Source organism: Lagenorhynchus albirostris, chromosome 9, assembly GCF_949774975.1.
Source record: "Lagenorhynchus albirostris chromosome 9, mLagAlb1.1, whole genome shotgun sequence".
NCBI lineage: Eukaryota > Metazoa > Chordata > Mammalia > Artiodactyla > Delphinidae > Lagenorhynchus > Lagenorhynchus albirostris.
In genome coordinates, this window is record NC_083103.1 from 45,820,050 (window position 1) to 45,847,037 (window position 26,988).

The 26,988-nt window shown below is 34.5% G+C and overlaps 1 protein-coding gene and 1 non-coding gene across 4 annotated transcripts in view; both read right to left on the reverse strand.

The window, feature by feature from the left end:
* The window catches only part of IPO7 (importin 7), a 48,003-nt gene that overhangs the window by 9,529 nt on the left and 11,486 nt on the right, over positions 1–26,988 (reverse strand). For 2 of the 3 annotated variants that reach the window (XM_060159691.1, XM_060159690.1), the window contains exons 2-18: positions 24,111–24,192; positions 20,955–21,108; positions 19,669–19,827; positions 16,089–16,245; positions 14,217–14,306; positions 11,925–12,019; positions 11,719–11,803; positions 9,755–9,889; positions 9,008–9,107; positions 8,169–8,245; positions 7,667–7,783; positions 4,871–4,960; positions 4,281–4,446; positions 3,927–4,087; positions 2,491–2,619; positions 614–680; positions 405–530 (exon numbers count right to left, since the gene is read on the reverse strand). In XM_060159691.1, the coding sequence (XP_060015674.1) occupies positions 405–530; positions 614–680; positions 2,491–2,619; positions 3,927–4,087; positions 4,281–4,446; positions 4,871–4,960; positions 7,667–7,783; positions 8,169–8,245; positions 9,008–9,107; positions 9,755–9,889; positions 11,719–11,803; positions 11,925–12,019; positions 14,217–14,306; positions 16,089–16,245; positions 19,669–19,827; positions 20,955–21,108; positions 24,111–24,192 (1,990 nt within the window). Of the gene's footprint in view, positions 1–404; positions 531–613; positions 681–2,490; positions 2,620–3,926; positions 4,088–4,280; positions 4,447–4,870; positions 4,961–7,666; positions 7,784–8,168; positions 8,246–9,007; positions 9,108–9,754; positions 9,890–11,718; positions 11,804–11,924; positions 12,020–14,216; positions 14,307–16,088; positions 16,265–19,668; positions 19,828–20,954; positions 21,109–24,110; positions 24,193–26,988 lie in introns of those variants that run through there. The other variant, XM_060159692.1, reaches the window with a different exon arrangement.
* On the reverse strand, positions 4,544–4,727 carry LOC132526595 (small nucleolar RNA SNORA23). Its single transcript, XR_009542589.1, has one exon. It is a non-coding gene; the product is annotated as a small nucleolar RNA SNORA23 (small nucleolar RNA).

Sequence of the window (26,988 nt, forward strand, 5' to 3'; positions counted from 1 at the left end):
AGTATCTTTACTAACATATATGCTGTGTTTCTGAAAAAAATCTCAGAAAAAAAAAAGCAAGTCTGAATGTTCTGTCCCTAAAGTTCACTTTTAATTATTCACTTATAATTAAACATAAAAATGAGGCTATTATTAAAGTGCATTCCTTCATATTTAGCAGTTAAAAGATTATACAAAGAAGACTGACAGGGGGCAGAAGGTAAGAATCTGTGTTAAAGAAAAAAATCTCAAGTGATAACTAAATCAAAATGTATAATGGGTCATCTTTGAGCACTAATTGCTACTGATAACTTATCCAAACAACAAAACACTTAGAATATTCAAAAGTTTGTATTCAAGTGATACACTAAAATTGAATACAAATGGAGAGGAATCCTTAGTATTTCTATGATGACTTGACTTACCTGTAAAGTAATCAAAGCCATCTTGCTGAAAAACCTCAAATACCAGAGGTAGTAGCTGCCACATCTGTGGAGACACTTGTTGACATGTCAAACTATGTGCTAAAGAGAAGATCTCCTCGTAGAATTCTAAAAGAGAATACTGAGTCATTAGGACAATGCTTGCTCATATGAAATAGTAGTGTATTCTTAACACAATCAGAGATATATACCTAAGACATGCTGTTGTAAAACAGTTCCAATGACCTGTAAGCAGATTCCTTCAAGCTGCTGGGTTATCTAAAAGAAAAGAAAAAAATCATATGGAATTGTAGCACACTGAATGAATTATTAAATAATGTATAATAATTCAATGCATTTCAATGTAAAGTCAATATTGTGAACAAATTAATATTTTAAACCTGTTTCAAAATGACTCATATTATGAAATTATGAATCAATATAGGTATGAAATTTAATGAAACACCATTACAATGAGACGAAGAAAGAACATGCATAGTTTACCTATAAAGTAAAGGAAAAAAAAAATATCCTGGAAAAATGCAGGTAAGTATGAAAATAAAGGAGCCACATCATTCTGCAGAGACTAAAATCTTTTTGTGTGTAAACATAGATTAATTCAGGCCAGATATAATAGTGTAATTGAGATGTAAATCAGTAGCTTACTGAAAAATTATTTAAAATAAGGCATTATTCCTACCACTCCCAATAATTTTTAAGCCACCTCCATTTTATATAACAGTGAGCTAGGCCCCCAAGTCATACAAGATAGACAGAAAATACACACTCCCCTTTTGTCAGTATGGTCCTCAACTGGATCCCAAATCCCTGGAAGTCATCAGAATGTTTAAAAAGTGGGGGAGAGGAAATGAGATAAAATTTACTAATCAGGGGCTTCCCTGGTGGCGCAGTGGTTGAGAGTCCGCCTGCCGATGTGGGGACACGGGTTCGTGCCCCGGTCCGGGAAGATCCCACATGCCACAGAGCGGCTGGGCCTGTGAGCCATGGCCGCTGAGCCTGTGCGTCCAGAGCCTGTGCTCCACAACGGGAGAGGCCACAACAGTGAGAGGCCCGCGTACCACACACACACACACACACACACACAAAAATTTACTAATCAGATATAGAAGCAGGATATCCATTTCGAATACATATACTCAATACATCTTCAACTCTTCAAATATAGTAAGCAATTGATTTGTTAACCGTAAGGTAGCTATAGGATTCCTCATGGCTTCTAGCTATCTCCAATTATAATCTACAAAAAAAATCTGAAAGTTTACTGAAACTCTCAGGTTGCAAAAGGCAGTTTGTAGATAATCTGAAAACATGATTTATGGATTTAAATATCTGCATTGTAATTATAAACACCAAATTTAGAACAATGCTTACTTCTAAGGGAAGGAAGTAGGGAAATGAGATTAAGAAGTGGTGCCCTAATGGTTTCAATTACATTATCTGAAAATTTTTCTTACTGGAAGTCTAAGGATATACCATGGAACGTTAAAAATCTAATAAATTTAGGTGGTGGGTAAGGGGTACTGGTTAGTTTTCTATGTTTTTTACTCTTTTCTGTATGTTTTAAATAATTCCACTTTTAATAGTCATGATTACAATTCGCTTACCTTTCCAAAAGACAATAGTAAAAGAAGAAAACTAGGAAGATGATGGTGATGGTTGCACAACGTCAATGTACTTAATACCACTGAAATGTACACCTAAAAACGGTTAAGGTGGTATATGTTATATGTATTATACCCTAACTAAAAAAAATTTTATTAATAAGGAAAACCAGGAAGAATATGTTTTCCTAGGAATCACCGTAATTTTGGATCTGAAAAGGTAACCCTAAGAGGGAGCCAAAACCCAGAGCCTTGAGGGTAAAGATACGGTGATACAAATACCTCCTTCCTATTCCTTCTAAAATATCTGTAAGGTACCTACACAAGGGTACTAGTTAATAGATAGCAAAATCAAGGTATGTGAGAAGATGACCAGAGAATAGGTAAGTCAGAGAGCCCTCCAAAAAGCATAGAACAGTTGGCCTGAAATTCCCTAAAACCTTTACAACACTGGATCGTTTTCTTACTTCTTTATGATCTTCAACTACACTAAGAAGTGTGTCGATGGTATTCAGGATTCCCATAGCAGTAACTGCTTTGTCATCACTTCCTTCTTCATCTGGCCCAGTCTGGATTACTTGATTAAATGTCATTGCCTACATTCAAGAGAATGTAATTAAGGTTTGCCATTAAAGCAGTATAAACACGTTTTTGTCTAAAACTTTTAATTTTTAAAATGTTCTCACTGCGACAGCACAACCGATCAGCATTTCCAAATCAACTAATATTACTTAAGAGCTTGGGCTCTATAATCAATGGTACTGCTCTGCCACTTACTAGGTCACCTTAAACAGATTACTTGACCTCTTTTTCCTGACATCTCCATAGATACTGTGGGCAAGGCATAGAAAGTGCTTAATATTATGAATATTTTTATTTAAATTACTGGCTAACATTTGACAATGCCCAAATACTAGTCATCAAGGTTTTTGTTGCCATTGAATTCAATCATTTTGAAAAATACTGAGCAACTGAGCAAAGTCATTAGTTATGAGGAATCATAATAATCAGCTTTTTATAATGCAATATACTTTTAATGAACACTACTATATTTATCCAAATGTCTTTACCCACTTCAAAATCAGCTGTTAAAAATATACACAGCAAAATGGGCTTCCCTGGTGGCGCAGTGGTTGAGAGTCTGCCTGCCGATGCAGGGGACACAGGTTCGTGCCCCGGTCCGGGCGGATCCCACGTGCCGCGGAGCGGCTGGGCCTGTGAACCATGGCCGCTGGGCCTGCGCGTCCGGAGCCTGTGCTCCGCAGCGGGAGAGGCCACAGCAGTGAGAGGCCCGCGTACCACAAAAAAAAAAAAAAAAAAAAACACAGCAAATACCAAGAGTTAGATTCTTCAAACCTCAGTATTTAGCAAGAATACAAACTGCACCAAGTAAACGATTGTATAGAGAATATGAATGGATAATTGTTGGGTACATGTCCATATTTTCTATTACCCTTAAATAATTTATGTTGTTAATTCTCAGAAGTTCAGGGCTATGTACAATAGACAAAGGTCAACTACGAAATAACTATTTACACAAATTTCACTTTAAAAATCTATTTATAACGATTATCTCTATCTTTCAGTTGGTCCAAAGCATTCCAGGAAACCACACAAACAAGGCAGTCATGATGCAATGTGAGTACAAGTAAACAGCTCTGCACTGTAGAGGCATACAGCTCAGGTGTGAATCCCGGACCCACCCCTCCTAATTCGGGCAAATTACTTAAACTTCTTATACCTCACATATTCTCTCAGTATAGGAATATTCCTCATAGGATTGTGTGAGAATTAAATGAGTTAAAATATATACCAAGGGCTTAGAATGGTGCCTGACATACAGAAGCTCTGTGAAAATACTGTAATTTAAGTAATGCATAAATGACTGGTTCAAATAACATACCAAATGTTGTGTCATTTCTACTGCAATAGGAGTAACTTCTTCACTATACTCGCAGATCATTTTCTGAATTACATTGGTAAGATCATCATTTTCTGTTTCTCTTATAATATGAAGAAGAGCCTGCATGACAGGTCTGATGAATGGTGTGATGTATTCTTTAGCTGTAAGAGACAGAGAAAAAAACTTTTGGCCAAAACAGCTAAAACTCCTTAAAACCTGACACAATATATACCAAAGAGTAAACAAGAAATCGTTTCAAATAAAAAGGAAGACAATGTATCACGTTTCTACGATTATGCCTTGTACAATTATGCGTAAGCACATTGCACTATTTTTGAGATATAAATCCTTTACCTTTCTCTTGATTGCTGATCAGCACTTGAAGTGCAATGGCAGCTTCCACTTTAACAGGCATTTCCCTATCATCAATCAGACATCTTCGTGTCAGCTCTAGGGCTGTTTGCAGGTTCTGGTCACTTTTGAACTTCACTTCACAAAAATAGTGAAGGACCCAGCAAGCCTTTTTTTAAAAAAAAATGCAGTGAGTTACTTATATCTTACATTAAGGTATCTTACATTAAATTCCACCATGTGACAATATCTCTAGTGTCAAAGTGCTATGTGTGGGAATTTGGAGGCTGGCCAGTGGTAGATATGTCCAAAGACACAACACTCGACCAGTACTATGATCCCAACTTACTCTTTGGCTACATGATGTTTGTGTGGATAGCAAGACCTGAATGCAAAACACAGACAGACACTGCTATCAGACACAGATGAAAACTATGCACACATTATGAGCAGCCATTTAAAGACTTATACGAAAGTCTAGAATAAAACATGGCTTTAAAGTGAACATTTAAAAGTTTCCATATAAAAGTCCACACAAGCAGTTATTCATTACAAGACATAAATGTATAAATCAATACAGCTTTAAAACATACCCTCGCTCTCATGTAGCCTAGTTCACTGCTGAAGAGAGGGAATACATGATTCTGCAACATATATTCCATCTGATCTTTGTAGATCTTTTTCTGTAAAAAATAAAGTTCCAAATACAATCATCTCAAATGCCAAATAGATATACAAGTTTTAAAAATGACTACTGATGTCAAAACATACATTTATTCTGGAATTTTGAACCACAAGATCCACATCCATTTTCTTATTCTCGAACGTTACTATCAAAAATCACTGGGTACATTTTTTTAGTCCTTTTACATCATTTGTTTAGAAAGCAATTATGCCAAATCTTAACATCAATGGTGTTTAAGTAATGGGAAGAGTGGTTAATTTTATTCCTTAGCTTATTAAACGTTTTTTGTTACAAAACTATTTATATAAAGTTATATTAATATAACTATAAAACGTTAATATAAAACTATTATAGTGAAAGAACCTCTCTGGAAAGGTTCTAAATGAATAATACAACATAGATTGAGAAATATCCTGCTCTCAGGGTAATAATCTGGATATCTAAAGATACTCCTGTAAATCTTAAAATAGGATATTTTCTAAATGGTAACAAGTTTTTAAGAAGAGTTCCTTGAATTGCATATTAGGATCAACATTAAAAATTGACAACACTTTAAAAAATGAAAGTGACTAACGAGACATGATAACTAAATGCAACGTGGGATTCTGGACTGGATCAGGGACCAAACAACAAAGGACATTAGTGGGAAATCTTATCAAATGTGAAAGGGGTCTGTAGATTAGTTAATAGTATCATATCAATATTAATTTCCTGGTTTTGAGAATTGCGGCATGGCTATCTAATATGTTAACATTAGAAAAAGTTGGGTGAAGAGTAATGGGAACTATTTTTGCAAATTTTCTCTAAGTATAAAATTTAAAAATATAAAGTTAAAACAAAAACCTGAATGTGAGAACTCACTCAAGATTCCCAGACACAACAAATAACCACGTAATTTACCCTTTATAAACGAAGAGAAGAATGGGTGGACAGATATAGAAAAGCTGAAAAATACACAAAATATACCCACAAATTAATGGTGATGAATTCAGTGGAGCATCATATGCAGCAAGGTTTCTGGGAGTAGGATGAACTGTTGTCTAAATATTTACTTACACTTTGAAATAGTTATTTATTAACTTTAAAGTGAAAACAAATTTCAGATCTTATGAAGTCAGACGAAATGTGTACAATTAAGGTGAGGTTTCTAAACATACATCTAATCCAGTCAGCCATTCTTTACCAGAAAATGTGTGCCACAAAAGCATGATGTTCCTAGGCTGTGAAGGGATATATTCAAGCTTACAAACTTCCTTAAAGATCAATTTTCTGAGAAGAAAAAAAGACTACTTTACAATTGTCTTGCAACATGAAAAGAAGATAACTCATATGCAAAAAGAATTACCTTCAGCTCAAGCAACAGCAAAAAAGTATAGAGGACATTATTTCAAAATCAAATTACATGTGTACTTCAAAGGACATCAGCAAGAAAGTAAAAAGATAATCCACAGAATGGCAGAAAATACTTGCAAACCACAAACAGTTGATCTTTGAATAACGAGGGGGTTGGGGTGCTGACACTCTGCGCAGTTGAAAATCTGCATTTAATTTGCAATTTGACCTGCATATCTGTGATTCCGCATCTGCAGATTCAACCAACTGCAGATCATGTAGTTCTGTAGTATTTATTGTTGGAAAAAAATCCATGTGTTAAGTGGACCCAAAAACAGTTCAAACCTGTGTTGTTGAAAGGTCAACTGTATATGTAAAGTTTCTAGTATTTAGAATATATAAAGAACTCTAACAATTCAACAATAAAAAGACAAAAAACCCAATATAAAAATCGACAAAAAATTTGAATAGAAATTTCTCCAAAGAAGATATACAGTGGACAATAAGCATATAAAAAGATTCCCAACATCATTAGCTATTAGGGAAATGTAAACCACAATGAGAGTACCATTTGACACCAACTGGAATGGCTGTAATTTAAAAAGACAGATAATAAGAAGTGTTGATGAGGACATAGAAACTGGAACCCTCACACACTGCTAATGAATATATAAAATGGTACAGCCACTTTGGAAAACAGTCTAGCAGTTTCTCAAAATATGACCAGCAATTTGACTCCTAGGTATGTATTATCCAAGAGAAATGAAAATGTATGTCCACAAAAAAATGTGTACAGAAATGTTCATAGCTCCATTGTTAATAATAACCCAAAAGTAGAAACAAATGTCCACTTACTGATGAATGGATAAATAAAATGCAGCGTATCAATACAATGGAATATTATCTGGCAATAAAAAAAGAATGAAGACTGACACATGCTGTAACATGGATGAACTCAGAAAATATGATAAGTCAAAGAAGCCACTCAGAAAGGACCACATGTTTTATCATTCCATTTATATGAAATGCCCAGAATACACAAATCCACAGAGGAGACAAAAAGTAGATTAGGGCTAGGGCTGGGAGATTTGGGAGAAAATGGGGAGTGATTGATAAAAGGGTTTCTTTTGGGGATGATGAAAATGCTTTGGAATTAGAGTTGACGGTTGCACAGCTCCTTGAATATACGAAAAACCACTGAACTGTACACTTTAAATGGGCAAACCATATGGTATGTGAATTGTACCTCAATTCTGTTTTATCTCAACTGCTGTCATTAAAACAAACTGTGCTTGTGCATGCATGCATGCGCGCACACGCACGCACGCGCGCGCACACACGCACGCGCGCGCACACACACACACACAAGTACCTTCAGAAGTATTTCAGCTAAAGAGCCAATCATATGTAGGGCTCCATCTTTTTTTCGAGGATCAGCATTTGGTTCTGTAAGTATCTGGTAGCAAAATCCCATAGTCTTTTGTAGTACCTAGATTAAAAGAGAAAAGTATGCTTTACCGGATATCCAAACAACCCTTTTAAAACATTGACAACAAAATGACCTATACGGCTACCATTAAAAACTAAATGTTCGGGATTAGCAGATGCAAACTATTATATACAGAATGAATAAACAACAAGGTCCTACTGTATAGCACAGGGAAATCTATTCAATATCCTGTGATAAATTATAGTGGAAAAGAATATGAAAAAGAATGTATGTATATGTGTAACTGAATCACTATGCTGTACAGCAGAAATTACCACTGTAAATCAACTACACTCAATAAAATAAATTTTAAAAAAAACCAAGTGTATATCTGAACATATTTTAAGTATTAAAGCAAAAGTTATCCACATATTAAATAACCTACCTCTTTCCTCTTACTACAAGCTGTAAACAAAAGTGTCTGGGCAGCAGTGGTAGGAGAGATGAAATCCTCAAACACATCTAGAGAATAAATTTAAAATTAATACAGAAAATAGTAATTTCAATTTTTTCAACAAACATTTTCACATAATTTGCAAATGATGCTCTGTAACAACAAAAAAGGACCTTAAATTTTTGCTAAATCTTCACAGAAAACAAGCATGAAAACAAACCCAGATCCCCATATAACTTTGCAAAAGCCTAATTCCTTTTCTTTCCTGTACAAATTAAGTCTTAATCCATCAACTTCTCCCAATGATTATTTTCTTTCATATAAAACCCCACTACTGTGAGAATTTTCACAATGGGGTCACAACAGTACAAGTAACTGAAAGTACATAAGATTTTGGTACAAAGAAGGACTAATACTCAACATTAGCCAAATTACAATTCTTTAGTCCCATGCAGAGACTCTAGCTTCCAGTATGCGTCGTCTCCATTTCCACACACATGATGACTGACGTGGAATCCAAAAGTATAGTTTAGACACTTAGTGTTTAAGGTGTAACCTTGAATTTCTAACAGATTTGGCATGTGCCAGAAGCATATCCAATAATCATAACTGCTAACACTACTGTATTTGTTTCTGCTAAAAATGAAGATTATCATTCTCAAATGCCAAAACTAATGAATAGCTTCCTGAAAGTCTAAACAATGAATAAATTGCATTAAAACAACAGAAGGCTTTTCAGTTCCTAAGGTGAGGCCTTAATATTCAAAGTTTACTATATATAAATTTAACTACCGACATACTTTGTTTCTAAAAAAGTGAAAATTCGTTACCAAACTTCATGCGTATATATTCATAGGGGTCTTCTTGCCAAAGTTCCTCATCAGCATCTGTATAGCACATCAATGGAAAAATAACATCTTGGATAATGCCCTGCAATTTAAAAGTTAAGAGAAGTCGGTCTTCAAATTTAAACTTTCAAATTTCCGTTAAGTGCTAAAACAAAAGTAACTCTCCAGTTTGTGTTTTAAAGCTTAACATCAAACTTCAGTAAAGCATTTAATGCATTCTCAGATCGACTATCAACGTACATATTCTTACCCTCTGTGCAACGAGTCATTGTAAGACATGTGTACATAGGTAGCAATTAAGTATTCCGAGAAAATGCAATATGAAATTTTAGTCCATCAAACCCTACAGTTCTAAATAAAGCAAATAAATTACATTGGAAATAGTACATAAGCAAATTAGCCTCAAAAGTAATTTGGTGAAATAGTCCTTTGCCTATTCCAAATTACATGATGTTAGCTAATCATGTTAAACTATAATCATGATCCAACAGTAGGAACTTAAAAGCAAATTTTAAGATAACAGTTTCAGATTAAAAAATAATCTTAATATCCACAATATACCTTTTATAAAGTTTGCCAGGATGTTGCATCATTTTCCTAATGTACAATTAACAGAACTAGACTAAGTAACATAGGTCAACAAAAAAAATGCACTTTTTCAACCTTTTGGTAATTAATGTTATTTCTATTACATTTTCTAGAAAAATAGTTCAGATAGAAAATTATTACTTGTATATGAGGCTTCAGATTCTTCCAGGTGAGAGCATGAGAAACTCCTTGATTAATATAATTTAATGTCTGTTGTAAAACTCGAGGAGCCATATATTGCTTCTCCTTGTACTGATACAACACTTTCAATAAAACCTTTGAAAAAAAAATTTTGATCAAAAAATAAAGTTTAAATAGAAAGTTTAACCACTTACAAGCTAGCAAAAACATCTGACACTTCTTACCCAGGTTATTATCATAAAATAACCACCATATTCTTTTTAAAAGAAAGTAATTTTTTAAATTATGTATTGGAGAACCATATTTATTCCCAAAGTATTTAAAATAAACAAACTGAAGTAACACTGTGTGTCAAAGGACTAGTTTCTGATTAAGTATAAAAAGAAGAGAAAACCATATGCTACTTGTGGAACATACCACAATATTCTGAGACAGCACTATATTGTTAAAATCAGCTTCTAGGCAAATCCTACCCAAACCATTCACCTACTTATTTAACGTCTGCCAAGAGTTCTAATTCAACTTGATACTTGAGAATAGCAGTTGTCAAAATATGGTCCACAGACCTCTCAGAAGGTCTGACAGGTCAAAACTATTTTCATAATAATGCTAAAACATTATGTGACCTTTTTACTGTGTTGACATTTGCATCGATGGTATAAAAGCAGTGATGGTAAAACTTCAGGTTCCTAACATGAATCAAAGGAGTGGCACTAAAGTGTACTAGCAGTCATCATATTCTTTACAGCCACATAATTGCAGAATAAACTTTCCTTAGGAATGTCCTTAGTGAACCAGAAATATAAATATTAATAAATGGGAAGTATACATATAGCACTTCTGCTACATACCAAAGTACGATGGTTGGAAGAAAAGCTGAAATAGTAGCTTTTCCCACCAAATATTATCATAAGCATGAAAGAAAAACTGATAGACAAATTATGATTATTTAGACTTTTGTGTGTGGCAGATTTTTTCTCAAAAATGAACAAAATGAGCCTCTCCAAGGAAACTAACAATATGTTACTGGTGTTAAAATTTGAGCTTTCAAGCAAAACTAGAATTCTCAAAATCTTACATCCACTACTTAGATCCACCTGACAGCTTTCCAATATTTAAAGACAGTTATGAGATCAATGGTGATATTAATGACTGTAATTTTTTAAAACTACATAAGGAAAAAAAAAAAAAACTACATAAGGAAATCTATAAACATTTAGAAAACCGGCATAGACTCAATAAGTCAATATTTTCCAATGACCAGGGCAGTATGTTATAAAATCATATATGGATAAAAGACCCATTCAAAGTGCAATGGATGTTAATATAACAGAAGATGAAATGTTTATTGTTACAGTTTCAAATTCTAAATTACAATTAACCTTTAAGAAAATACCATTGTCAAATGTTGGTGTGATATCAAAAATTTCCCCAATTATATGAAAAGTATATTAAAAGTCTTTCCTTTTCCAACTTCTTATCTTTGAGACCAAATTATCTTTATTTACTTCCATTAAAACAAATTGAAACAGAATGAATACAGAGGTAGACGGGTGTACAGCTGCCTTTTATTAAGGCAGACATTAAAGTAGTAAAAATGTGTAACAATGCCATTTCCTCCTGCTAAAAATTTTTCATTTTGGAAAACAATTATTTTTAACAAAAACATGTATTCTGTTAATATGTAATAGGTTTGTTATTTTTTAATAACTTAATACCATTTAGTTTCAATTTTTAATACAGTACATATCACAAGGTATAACCCCCATAAATGGAAGCTTGTCGATGTTCTCAATAATTTAAGAGTATAAGGAGGTCCTGAGACCATAACATTTGAGAACTACTACAGTGTTCAAAATGTTAAAGACTGCTACATGCAATCTTTGAATGCCAAAGAAACTAGAAATAAGCAAGACAAATTAATAGTGTCATGTTTCTACTTGGAAAAATTATCTTAGACTTACCTGTTGGACACCAACAGCAAATGCCTTCAGAAATACTTCAGCAAATTCATTATACTCCTTGGAAACATTGCCAGGGCTTCCATATCTAAAAGAACATTCAAATGCCCATCATGTCTTCATAATGCTTTATATCAGCACTTATAAAAAAAAAAAACAAATTCTTGAAAAAAATAAACTCAAATTATCATATATTGAGAAATGTGTACCTTTCAAAAAGCCTTGCTAAGATATGTAAAGCCCACTTCTTACATTTCCACCATGGTAACTCAGGTCTATCATCTTCTTCAACTTGAAGTGTTTCCTTTAAAGAGACATTTATTTAATGATAGACAATACAATCTAAAAGGAATAGTGTGAGTTCAGAACAGACTCACAAAAACATGAATCCTCCTCCCATGATGGCCTTTCATAATAAAAGGCTAGAACAGGAAAAGTATTAACCCTTATTTAAATATAAGAGGCACTTCACTTCACTACTTAGTTACAAAGGACATGCTTTCTCAGTCTTATAAAAGTTTAAACTCAAACATTTTAGTCAAGATCCAAATAATATAAATCAAAGTTATGGCAAGTAGCTTAAACTAGTATAGTTCAAATCAAAAGGGCATGAAAAATTTCATTTTAGAAATCCAGTTTCAAAAATATTAGTATACATACATAAATATGTATGTATGAGAATGTTCATTTACAAAACCATTTGTAACAGAAAAAAACTGCCAAGAACTAAACATTCATTAACAAGGGGATGTTTAATTATGCAACATCCATTAAGAGAATGAATTGGTTCATTATATATTGACCTAAGACATCCATGACATATTTTTAAGTTAAGACAGAGAAATGAGACTGTGGAACAACCAAAACTCCCATACACTGCCAGTGAGAGCAGTGGTACAACCACTTTGGAAGTTATTTATAAAGTTAAACATAAACATTCATAGCAGCCTTATTTGTAATCTTAAAATCTTAAAACCACCCAGATGTCCATCAACTTGTAAATAAATAAACTGTAGTACATTCATACAATGGGGTACTACTTGTCAATAAAAAAGAACAAACTACCATAGCACAACATGAATATATCGTAATATTAAGCAAAAGAAGGTAGATACAAAAAATTACCTTTTTATTAGATTTTAGAACAGGTGAAGTTAATCTATGGTGCTAGAAATGAGAATGGTGATGGTAGGGATGACCAGACCCAGCCACCAGCAAACATTCTAGGTGATGGTTACTCCGGTGAATGACTCTCATAACCCACTGAACTGTTTACTTATATGTGCATGTTTATGATTACAAATTATACCAAAAAAGGTGCAGAATGTAAGTATGAAAACTCTTAAAGCTGTATTTTATACCTATTAAATGTGTACAGAAAATAACACATCAAACTAGTTTCCCATGGAACGCAAGAAACGTCCTATTTATTTCTTCTGCATTTTTTTTTAAATAAAAATTTGAGCAATAAACTACAAAACAGGAGGCTGGTCTCACTTATCTCACTAATAAAATTATGTTGGATAAATTACACAACCCTTCCATGTCTCTGTTTAAAATAAATTCAGAAGGAATTATTTTGAGGATTAAATAAGCGAAGTATATAAAAGTACTTAAAACACCCTAGGGATTCAGGCATTGTAAATTTCCTACCTCTCTAGAAAACTAGATAATAAAGAAAAATTGTGGTTATTTTAAAAATCGTTATTATATGTGAAAAAAATAACATAGTTGGACAACTCTGTATGTACTACTGGAAACCGCTGAATTGTACACTTTAAAATTGTAAATTTTACGGTATTTGAGTTATAGCTCTATGAAGTCGTTATTTAAAAAGCAAGTAATATAACTAACTACAAAGTTTGACCAACTTGTAAATCAAGTTCTACCCCTGTTCATGCATGTCTAACAAATTATTAGCCTAAAATCCAGCTATAGGCTCTTTGTTCCTTTTTGAGAAATAACTGATATTGTTATTAGTTTAATGTATAAACATAATGATTCGACATATGTATATACTGTGAAATGACTACCACAGTTAAGTTTTAGAAGATGGTGAAAAGGTACAAACTTCCCGTTGTAAGATAAGTAAGTCCTGGGGATGTAATGTAAACACGGTGTCTATAGTTAAAAATACTATATTGTTTATCTGAAGGTTGCTAAGAGAATAGATCTTAAAAGTTCTCACTACAAGAAAAAAAATTTCTAACTATGTCAGGTGACATATGTTATGAACTCAATTAAAAGCTGAAGAAACAGAATTAGGATGGAATAAACAAAGATATAATACAAGCACTTAATAATATACAAAATAACCCTTTACAATTTTTCACTTAATATATTCACATATGTAAACAAATGAAATGGTGTCTCTATCTAGAAAAATCTGCCTCACAAATAATATATATTCACAAAGAATGTTTTAGGAAATATCAGTTAAAATTCTCAAAAGGTAACTAAATATTTAAACTTAGTGATATAAGAAATACACAGAGACTTACATTAGGTACATCCCTGTTCACAACAGTCTTTAAAATTTCTATCCATTCTGTCAGGTTCTGTTGGTTTATCAGCTCCAGTGGTAGTGTATACTAAATTAAAATCAAGAATCAATATTTTAAAATCCTTACAAAAGAAAATCCAACTTCCTTTTACTCTCCACAAAACCTACAAAAAGTACTTCATTCAGTCCACATTTCCTCTTTCAGTACATAGGCAAATTTCTCATCTGGCTGATTTGGTTAGTTACGTACAATGGTGAACTGTGGCACCGATAGTGGGCATCCTTGTCTTATTCCCAAATTACTGGGAATGTATCTGATTTTCACCATGAGGTATATTTATTGTGATTTCTAGTGAACATTTTTTTTTTTTTTTTGCGGTACGCGGGCCTCTCACTGTTATGGCCTCTCCCGTTCCAGAGCACAGGCTCCGGACATGCAGGCTCAGTGGCCGTGGCTCTCGGGCCTAGCCGCTCTGCGGCATGTGGGATCCTCCCGGACCGGGGCAGAAACTCATGTCCCCTGCCATCGGCAGGTGGACTCTCAATCCCTACGCCACCAGGGAAGCCCTCTAGTGAACATTTTTTATCAAGGTAAGGAAATTTCTATTCCAGGATTCTTAAGTATTTTTGTTTTGTTTTGTTTTAAAGCAGAAATGGTTATTAAATTTTATCAAATACTTTATCTGGCATCCTTAAAGATTGTTTACAGGTCTCTCTTTTCGTGTAATATAAAAGTTAATCACAAAAACTGGTTTTTTACTCTTGATCCACTCCTGTGTTCCTGGGATAAATCACATCACTTAATAGGCTCACAACATCAATATCCTATTTAGGATTTTAGGACCTCTATTTTCACAAATGAGACAGTACTATATTTTGATTTCAAGGTATGCTAGTCTCAAAAAATTAGTTGGGTCCTATGCCCTAGAATAATTTATAAAAAGAACTTATTTTTATAATCTAGAAGTTGTGATCCTACCAGTTAGAGGGAAAAACAATTAAAAAACAGTACATTGTCTATCCAAATCATTTTTAAAAAAATTATATAAGAAGCAGCCATTAGAATGATATTAGATTATCTTTAAAGATCTAGCAAGGGCATGAAAAATCCAACCAAACAATGGAGTGAGTCAGTTATAATAATCTTAGTGGAAATAAAGTCACAGGTCTATTTAAATGAGATTTAAAAAAAAATAAGTAATGGCATGAATTGAACCAAAGGTCCTGGTGGATGAGATGAATCTTTCTTTGGCTATGTGGCACAAAAAGAGCCAGAATTTTAATCCAAATCAAAAACTCTGTTTCATAAGTAATTATAGTCCACTGAGACTATAGACACAACCATTTCTTTAGTGAGATCTTTTATCCCAGGAAGATTTAGAACAATATACAAAGATAATAAGGCCCATTACAGTGTGCCAGTCAAGCCCACAGTATTAGTATTTTTGTATCAAGCTCAGGAATAGGTTTTGTAATTACTGCGACAATCTATGCATATTTGGCATAACAGAGCACACGTTAGATGTAAACTCTAATCCAGTAAACTGATTTTCAGACTTGTGAATTCTTAAGGTGAAAGACATAAGAAAATTTTACTAATTTTGTAAATAGTATTAGATGGTTTAAGAGAACTTAAGATTGCCCACTTATAAATTAAGATTTATTAGAGCTATTTGAGTATTTGGCAAAGTATGCTTGGTTAGACTTTAATGTATTTGTAATTTTGGCAATTTATATTTGACTAGCAATTTATCCACTTAATGTAGATTTTCAAGTGAAATTATTATTCAGATGCTGAAATTCTTTATCATTGTTTAAGGTGGCAAATGATAGACTGACTTTACATATAAAAACTACTTTATAAAATTACCTGAACAAGAGCATAGAAGATCTTGAAAATCTGTTTCTGGATGAGGACAGATTGATCAGACTGATCAGAAAGAAGCTGGATAAAACGGTCCTTTAGAACTGGCAGGAAATGTTGCATTGCTGCTACCAATGGACTCCGTTCCTCTGGTTTCTTATACCTTTGGGTAGGAATACAAACTAATTCTGTGAGAATTTATTCACAATTATATATATACATATAGATAGGTAGGTAGATAAATATATATATATACATATCTATTATATATATATTTATATCTTATATAATGAAATATAAATTTAAACTACTTGTCTGTTCATACAAATATAAGCAAATACTTTCTAAGCAATTTTATATTCCTAGAAAGAAGAAAAACCTACTACGGAATCAAACCACAGGCAAAAAGCAACTTGAAAAAAACCTCAAATAATAGTATCTAAAATTTACTGAGCATTTATTATGAGGTAAATAATCTTCAAGGCCCCATTAGTATTCTCACTTCTATAGTTGAGGAAACTGAGGGACAGAGAATTTAAGTATCTTTCCCAGTACAGACATCTAGGTATGAACCTCAGCAGATTCAGGATCTGCCCTTTAACCACCTCACTATGCCATCTGTAACTGTGAATACTGATACAACTGAGGAGCTACAACAATTTGGCTTTTAAACATTAGCAGCTGATCAATATAAAATTGATTACATATAACCATCCTTAAGTAATTTACATACAAAGTGCATTAAGGCAGAAGTGGCATCTATAAAGCAGAAAATATTCTATTTCTAAAAGCACTATAAATCAGAAGTTCTTTGGTAACCTTTTGGCAACAAAACCTGACCTCAACAGGCTATTTATGATCTCTATTTATCCCATCTGGAGTGAATATTCACATATTTTATAACAGATATAATAATAATATGTTTGATCCCTGGGTACTGGTACATAGGAGTGTATTATGTGAACCTTGTTACCTTCCTAAAATCTGAAAAATCCTAAATTCTGAATCACATTTTGCTCCAAGGATACGAGTGAAGAATAGCTAATTGAGACATTCCCCCATATAGATTCCTTAGCATTTTAACAGTATTGTTAAAAAAGTCTGTTGGCTTTTTTTTTTTTTAATTTTTAAATAATTGATTTTCCCTACCAGACTCCAGTTTTATCTACCGGTAGCCTTTTTGAAGGGAGAAAATGTATCTAAGAATGGAGTATCTTAGCACAGTTTTAAAAGGTAGACACTCTTAAAAGACTGGATTGTTTTTTCCTACTGGGAGAAATGAGAAGCAAAGTAAATTGCCAAGAATAAAAAACACCAAGAGAAATGGTCACGCTAATAATGACTGAGCTTATTAAACAATTAACTGACAGACTTCTAAATATTATTTAATGTGCTGAGAAATTACACTTAGCATACATTTTAAAAGGTTACCTGTACATTTCTTTGAGTCAATAAAGCAATAACAATTTACAAAAGGAAGCCATTTGCACTCTCCAATCTGATTAGACAAACTATATTAATTACTGACAATATTATCTTTTAACAATAAAGGTGAGGACTATATTATATTATGCACCTCTCTCCATTATCCAACCCAGGTGATCACCCACATTAAGAGGGCTTGAATACCCATTCCATGTTAGATATTATTCTCTCCTACCTCCTTCTCTACACTGAGTAGTGGACTGGAAGTTGGGTGGTACCATATCCAAACTAATGGGTATGAAAGTAATTTACTTAAGGAAACATATTATTTCACACGACCTGAAAGTTCCTGAAAGCGTGAAAATGTGACACTAATAAAAGCCTAGGGAGTGATCAAGATGGTGGAGGAGTAGGATGTGGAGCTCACCTCCTCCCACCAATAAAAGTCTACTACCACAAGGCTGCAGTGTGTCAAATTGGTGAACCATACTCACAGGAATCCTCAAATACTAGCTGTTCTGTTAAAAAAAAGTCAACGGTTCATCATGTAAAAGATCACATACAAATCCCCCATCATGGCATTCAAAACCCTCTTTTAACACAGTCCCAATTTACCAATTAAAAATGATCCCCCTCTACCACCAAAAAAAAAAAGAAGACAAAATGATCCCCGATTTCAACAGAAGTTATCCATACCATTTAGTGGTCTCCTCACTACCCACTAAAGACAGTGTCACATTTCCACCTCTGTACCTTTCTTTATTTGCTCATACTATTCCATGTGGTGTGAGATGCATTCCTCTTCAAATGTTCCTTCTATGCTCCTTCACCTGACAAGCATTTCCTGAGGATCTATGCTCCTGAAGGCCATGACAACTTCCAATTTCTCCATGAATTTTCTTAGAACTGCTTCAGTCCACACAGATCCCTTGTGAACACACTGTGCTCCACAATCGAACACTAGCTGAAAATGAACTGTAATTCCAACACTGTAGTAGCCTATGTCTCCCATTTTAAAAATCCCTGTCATACTCTCTCCTGCTAAGATTAAGGACAGGAGAGACAAACCTCCTCCATGACAATGACAGCTTATTACTGTTATTCTCTCTCAGTTTAGTCACTCACTTACCAGAACTACAACTGGCACTCTGACAGAGGTTGGAGCAACAGCTGGAACATTCCTTAGCAGGAAGATGGGTAGCTGGTGGGAACACAAAAAAACACCAGTACCAATGCTGTAAATGGTTTATTTCTCTCCTGCTCAGAACAAAAGCAGCAGTTCATCAGCTACTTTGAGTTGGGACCCAAAAAGGGTATTGGAGGCTAACTACAAGTCCCAGAATTAGAGGGCTCACAATGGCATCTGTGTAGCTGTTAGGGCTGGAAATAAAGCCACCATCATGGTGTAAGTGTTCCTTCCTCATAATTTGCTAATATCAAAACTTTCAAGTGCCTACCAATTTCATTACTTTCACCACACACTTAAAATCTCTGCAACATTTGGCTTACTACTTTTAGTGCTATACCTCAACTTCCAAGGTTAGATTTTTTTCTGATCCTTAAGCCCAGGTCTAAAATGATCCCTAAATCTTTCTTACTGATACCAATTACTTACATGAACTATAATTTGCTCAAGTATGCCAACACTGAAGCAGATGACTGAATCCCTCAAACACAATGATTAAAAATGATCATATGAAATTCCAACATATTCTTCTTAAAAAATTAGAGGTAGGTTCTTGAAACTTCACAAGAACCCAAATTAAGATAAAAATTCAAAGAAAGGCAGAATAAAGAGCTCTAATGATCAACGTACTTTGACCCCCTTCACATCTTAAAACCTTATCTTTAGGCCTTTTATCACCACAAATTGAGGAGCCTATATTGAGAAGTTAGGGATAACCTGGGTTTTGAACAGGGAAACAGATCATGATTAAGAAAAAAGGGCACAAGGCGTTTCATAGTTGAATCAACAGAAGAGACTGCAGAATTAAAACAAGAATGCTATTTCAAAAGGAAGACACAATTAAAATCAACATGTAATTCACTAACTTTAGTATATATACCAAATGAAATTTCAAGATGTTCAAACCAATTAGCTTAAATTTCCCAAGCCTTTTCTACTTCTCAAAACTCTACAGGAATTGAGAGAGATACTTACTCATAATTTTTCACAAGCTGATAGAGGCAAAGAAGAATTCCTAGCCAACATGCACTGTTATCAGACTGAAGGTAAAAGCCAATTTTGTCCACAATGGCAGTCCAGCGACTCGGATAATCATGCTTAATGATATGATGAATGCATGTAGTAAGCTGTACCCTAAAAGTCAAAAATAAACAATAAGGAGGAAGAAATGCTACCTCAAGTTTTGTTAACTCACATAAAGAAAAAGGCTGTTTAGACAAAAATAAGTAAGTCACTAAGCAAAAACTGTTACTACTGACTCAAAAGAAACCCAACAATGTTACAAATGCAAGTGATTTTATTTTTATTTTTCATCCCCATCATCAACTGACAGGTTTCATTTAGAACATCAACTATTCTCATTAAAAATTCTACAAAATCGGGCTTCCCTGGTGGCACAGTGGTTGAGAGTCCGCCTGCTGATGCAGGGGACACGGGTTCGTGCCCCAGTCCGGGAAGATCCCACATGCCGCAGAGCGGCTGGGCCCGTGAGCCATGGCCGCTGAGCCTGTGCGTTCGGAGCCTGTGCTCTGCAATGGGAGAGGCCACACAGTGAGAGGCCCGCGTATCGCAAAAAAAAAAAAAAAAAAATCTACAAAATCAAGGGTCAGGACAGGAACAAAGACGCAGATATAGAGAATGGACTTGAGGACACAGGGAGAGGGAAGGGTAAGCTGGGACAAAGTGAGAGAGTGGCATGGACTTATATATACTACCAAATGTAAGCTAGTGGGAAGCAGCCGCATAGCACAGGGAGATCAGCTTGGTGCTTTCTGACCACCTAGAGGTGTGGGATAGGGAGGGTGGGAGGGAGACGCAAGAGGGAGGAGATATGGGGATATATGTATACATATAGCTGAGTGACTTTGTCATAAAGCAGAAACTAACACACCACTGTAAAGCAATTATACTCCAATAAAGATGTTAAAAAAAATTCTACAAAATCATACACAACGAGCTTTCAAATATCAAAAGACTATACAATATAAAGTATATGACAGTATTCTATAACTTTCTATACCCTCTTTCATCTGATCATAGTATGTTTCACAAGTTTTACATGAAGTTTTGGTTTTTAATAAATATAAACTGTAGCAAGAAAATAAAACAAAAAAGAATTCCCCTGTAACTGCATTTGTTAAGTTTTGTGCCACAAAAAATGACAGATTTTTATGTTCTGAAAAGATCCCCTCTTCTGCATCCCTCCAAAGCCCGCAAATTATATATCTGCAACAAAGGTTAAGTTTAAAACATATACATACCTGATGAGCTCAGGAGAGTGGATAATGGCTTCTACAATATTTTCTCGAATACAATGTCGATCTTCTTCTGGAATAGTATAAGGGGATATATCCCCTGGTGCCGTTTCCCGATCAGGCCAATACTGTGTTATCATATTTTTCAAATAGATAACACCTAAAATATAGATCAATTTGACAAAAGAAAGTGAAAGCACTGTAAATATCCCTGTGTCTACACCTCAATTTATTTCTGTCAGACCAAACATTGCTAGGAAAGCTAACCTTTTAAAATCAAAATACTATACTCTATAATTTTAAAAGTTGATAAAACACAAGTTTAATGCTCAGCTACAGTAATCACCCACGAAGTTATTATTAAACATACAGTCTAAGAGAACTCTGCAAACTACAAACAAAATTGTTTTTACAACACGTTTATACACAACACTTTTCATCCCTGTTTTCTGTAGGAAAGCTGTTTTACCAAATCCGCTTTCTAAATGAAGCCTCTAAAAACAAAACCACATACATATACCAAGTTTCTATAATTAATAACTCTGTTATACAGACTGAATGTATAACCCTAACCCCCAACCAGAAACCCTAACCCCCAATGTGATGAGGGGATGAGGGCTTTAGTAGGGTGATCAGCTAATGAGGGCTCTGCCCTCACGAATGGGATTAATGCCCTTATAAGAGACCCTAGAGAGCTTCTTCCTCTTCTACATGCGAGGGTCTATGAACCAGAAAGTAGGTCCTCGGAGACCAAATCTGCCAGTGCCTTAATTCTGGACTTCTCAGCCTCCAGAACTGTGATAAATAAATTTGTTGTTTATAAGCCATCCAGTCTATCTATGGTATTCTGTTAGAGCAGCTCAAAGTGACTAACACACACACAGGTTGTTATTTTTAATCATAGAAAAATTAGAGTATATAAAGATTCTCAGTCAATAAATTTAAGTATTTCAATCATACACCACAATCATACCAATTCAAATTCGTGTTATTTTATGGGAGAATTCGCTATGTTCAAAAATTACAGACTACTACCTTCTGTCAGTTATCATACTGCCACCTTGCACATTGCTAGCTCCTTCTGTCAGTTATCATACTGCTAGCCTGCACATTGCTAGTTAACTCTAACTGAACTAGCTTGGTAATAATGCTTTTTGTCCTGACCCCTCCACCCAAATGAGAGAGAAAGAGAATCCTCGAACACAAATGTACAGAATGTATAGGAAAGGGAAATTATTCAAAATTAATTTCTAAATTCTGCAAAACACTGATTCTTCTCTGATTAGTAATTAACACTTACCTGGAGTCTTGTACCTATTCAAACAAGGATAACTGATACAAATATGATTTTTATATTCTACTTTGGTTTATCTTGGAAATTAAAATAATACCCCATCTTACAGCATTTCAAAAAAGATTACAACTACATATTAAAATATCCTTCAACAAAAGCTTTAAGATAACCTACATCTACAGTCAAGAACACTGATTCAGCATGTGGGACTGACATATTTCAGATTAATACTATTTTATTCTTTAGTTCCAAAACAGAACAAAGATAAAAATTAAGACTTGATATAGCCCCTATGTCTTCCAGATATAACCTCTGAGTATTTCTTTCCAACAAAATGCACAAAGGAAGTGAATATATATACTTATTTGTACACTTTTAATTCAGTATTTTTAAGTGTTTGCTTGAACAAAACACATAAACAGGTGAGAACTGCACTGAAAGAACCTCGTGATTCACAGTCTACTCCATCCAGAATGCTTGAGTTCTACTACAAAGACAGAATGAATGCATCTTTCAAAGTCTAGCAGATAAAACCACCATATACCATGTACTACAAAATATCATTCAATTATTACAAGGATGTAATAAATTTTAAAGTAATGATTATATTTTGAAAATTAGGACCAATTTCATAGTTTGGTTGCTTCTGGTTTTGTACATACTAATAAACAACTTTCTAGAATTTAATTTTGCTAATACACATAATCAAGTTTCTAATGTGTTAAGGTCCCTCCTAAATGCCAAATGCTTTCAACATCTTAGTAAAATTTTGAGATTTAAAGGCAAAGATTCTTATCTAAAAAAATAACTAAATGGGAAAATGTTAACTTCATTAGTAAAAAAGAACTGACAGTTAAAATAAACAAAGCGACCTTTTCCTATTTAACTAGAAAATTTTTTTAAAGATTTACTGCTGACCAGGGTTCAGCAAAATTACTGTATTTTATAGGCACAAAAAATGTCCCATTTTTGTGCTACTTATATACCAATTTAAAAAAATCATAAACAACTTACATTGATTCATTCATTTACTGAGTACCTGCAGTGTGTCAGGCAATACCTTAGGCACTGGGAATATACAATTGTTAATCAAACAGACCTGAGATTAAATTCCAACAACTGAGAAATGGTTCACTGCATATGGCACATTATTGTAAATTATTTAGCCATTAAAACATAACTTTTAAGATAAACACTATGTAGAGAAAAGGAATGTGCTTACTATACATTAAATATCGTAAGCAAAAAAAATTCTTTTAATAAAACTGGTGTAGGGAAAAAGAACAGCAAGAAATAACCCCAGAATATAACTGGTTTTTCTAGAATAGTAAGGTTATTGGCACTTTATATTTCCTATAAGAAATACATCTGCAAATAAATTAAACAACAAGCATTGAAGAGGTCAATTCCATTATTCTGCAGACTAACAGATGATATCAGGAGCAGTATGCCACATTTTCATAGACTCTGATACTGAGGGAATTACTCAATATTTTGTTGAAACTGGAACTAAGAAACAGTACCTTTTAAATGGTTAAAATAAAATAGTAAAAGCAAACAGCTGGAGGTTTGTATCTTAGAATCATCCATCATGGAAGAAAACAGGGAATATGGAGACTCTTTCAATAAACCCCATCAATTTCTCCTTCTAGCTTCTTTTTTAATTCAGTGAAATATCACATTCCTTTAAATTCTGTCACCAGGTATCAAGGCACTTGTGGCAGTTTGTAGTAAACACAAGGGAGCAAACCAATTTTCAGTGAAGAAAATCACTGAAGGGCCATCCCAGGATACTTCTGCTACTCAACTATGAACCTTTGAAATGATATTATTTACATATATCCAAGAAAATAATTCAGGAAACTTGCCTGCCTGTCTCACAGGTAAATCCAGTTGTTCCGACATAGTAATCTGAAGCAGTGTTGAAACAAAATTCAGAGACTTGTGTGCCTACAAATAAAAAAATACATTTTAAATTTCTGCAAATAAATATTCTCAGTACTCTATTTCACTGCTTGGCTGGCACAAAAGGCTCTCCTCCACAAGTTGATTCCAGCCTTATTTCCTATCACTCACATATAAGGAACTCAAAAAATTCAGTAACCTAACTCCTAAAACTTCTGTATGTTTGCATTTGCCTGTGTACCATTGCACTTCTGACCTACACTGGTGGCAGCAGCTCAAAAACGGTGTCTTTTGTGATACCTATTTCCTCAATTCAGTAATAATTTCTCCAGAGACATTCTATGAAGTGGCTAGACAAAAATTAAATAAGTAAAAATTAACAGCCTGAGGGGCGGTTTCCAAGGTGCTAATAACGTTTCTTTCTTTTTAAAAAAAATCATTTATTTATTTAATTATTATTTTGCGGGGGGGGCTGCGTTGGGTCTTTGTTGCTGCGCACGGGCTTTCTCTAGTTGTGGCAAGCAGGGGCTACTCTGCGTTGCGGTGCATGGGCTTCTCATTGCAGTGGCTTCTCTTGTTGCGGAGCACGGGCTCTAGAGCATAGGCTCAGTAGATGTGGCGCACAGGCTTAGTTGCTCCGAGGCATGTGGGATCTTCCCAGACCAGGGCTTGAACTCACCATGTCCCCTGTGTTGGCAGGCAGATTCTTAACCACTGCGCCACCAGGGAAGCCCGACGTTTTATTTCTTAACACGTCTGTTTTATAAAAGTGTGTCCAGTTTGTGAAAACTAATCATGATCACTTTTCTATATGCACATTTCAATAGGAAATTTAAATGAAGAGCTTTGAACATACAATAAAAGTAGGATACAAACTATACGATAATTTAGCAAATATATTTACATGAATATACAATGCAACATATACAGAAAACAAGGAAATACACCAAAAATGCTAATAAGTTGTCTGGGATGGTAAGATTATAGAGGAACTATTGTATATGTTATTTTCTATTATCCAAATTTTATGCTATGATCCTGGGTTACTTTCATTAATAGTATAAAAGTTATTTAATAATTCCTAAATTTGCCATATTTGATTTTGATTTATTAATAAAGAACTGAAATCTCTTCTCATGTGTTCTCATTCCCTCTCCTCCAATATAACCATTTCCTATAATGTTATCTCCTCCTTCCAGCCCAAGTTTTAGTATTTTTCTGCATGTGTTCGCATGGACACTAGTGATTTTTATTTTAGTTTCTTCCTTACAGACTTTTTTTTTCATATCTTTATTGGAGTATAAATGCTTTACAATGTTGTATTAGTTTCTGTTGTACAACAAAGTGAATCAGCTATATGTATACATATATTCCCATATCCCCTCATCCCTCTTAAGCCTCCCTCCCACCCTCCCTATCCCATCCCTCTAGGTCATCACAAAGCATCGAGTTGATCTCCCTGTGCTACTCAGCAGCTTCCCACTAGCCATCCATTTTACATTTGGTAGTGTATATATGTCAATGCTACTCTCTCATGCATTCTACAAACACATTCTTAGAAACAGAAAAGTTTCCCTTTGAATATAAAAAAATGTCTTTCACATTAGACCCAGAGTGATACTTTGCTCATTCAGTCACTCCAAAAATTATTTATTTAGGTGTTCTTGGTGCAAAACACTATGCTAGGAGCTGAAAATACAAGGTTGAACGAGACAATGAGTCTCCATGACCTCATGGAAACTTAACAGTGAAGGAAAACAAGACAAACAGGTAACTGCCATAAAGTATAATGGAAGAAACAGAAAACACTATGGAAGAATCAAAAGTAGAATCTCCTAACCCAGAAGTAATGCTTAAATTTAAGACCTGGACAGGAGCAGTTAGATGAAAAGGAGGAATTTACCCTTTCCAGTACTCCAAATAGATCTGAACACAGTTAACCATTATCACTTTCATGAAACACCCTTCCACCTACATAGTTCATACACCACTCTTCCTGGTATCTTCTCAGGCTCCTTTGCTTGCTTCTCATTCTATGTACAAATGCAAGAACGTGGTGCAAGAACTCAGTCACAGGCCATCTTTTCTGCTCCCTAGCTGATTTCATCCAACTCCTGTCTTTAAATACTATCTATAAATCAAATATGTCATTTCCAGTCCAGGACACTCTAACAGACCTATTTAACATCTCTACCTTCATTGTCTCATAGGATTCTCAGACTTACTATGTTCAAATCATTTTTTTCCCCTAAAAGCTGTGACTCTACTTCCTTGTACCACCTCTCCCAACCCTTGTCATCACCGTCCTCACAGTTATTCATGTCTGAAAACTGAACGTCATCTTTACTACTTCCCTCTTTTTTACCCCAATACAATATATCAGGCCCTATCAATTCTACATACAAAATGCTTGTATAATTATTATATCCACTTTCTCCATTCCCATTATCACCAACATAGTCCAAGTGACTATCATCTCTCTTGATGTAGCCATCTGCCCCCCCAATCATTCTCTATTTAGCGGCCAATAATCTTTAAAATTGTAAACTAATCCCCTTTAACCAAACCTTTTAACAATTTTCTACTCTATCCCCTAAAGCCTAAAAGGCCCTGTGTTATCTTGCTCCTGCCTATATCTTCAGCCTCATTTAAAGAAACCTTCTCGGGCCTTCCCTGGTGGTGCAGTAGTTAAGAATCCACCTGCCAATGCAGGGGACACGGGTTCGAGCCCGGGTTCAGGAAGATCCCACATGCCATGGAGCAACTAAGCCCATGCACCACAACTACTGAGCCTGTGCTATAGAGCCCGCGAGACACAACTACTGAAGCCCGCACGCCTAG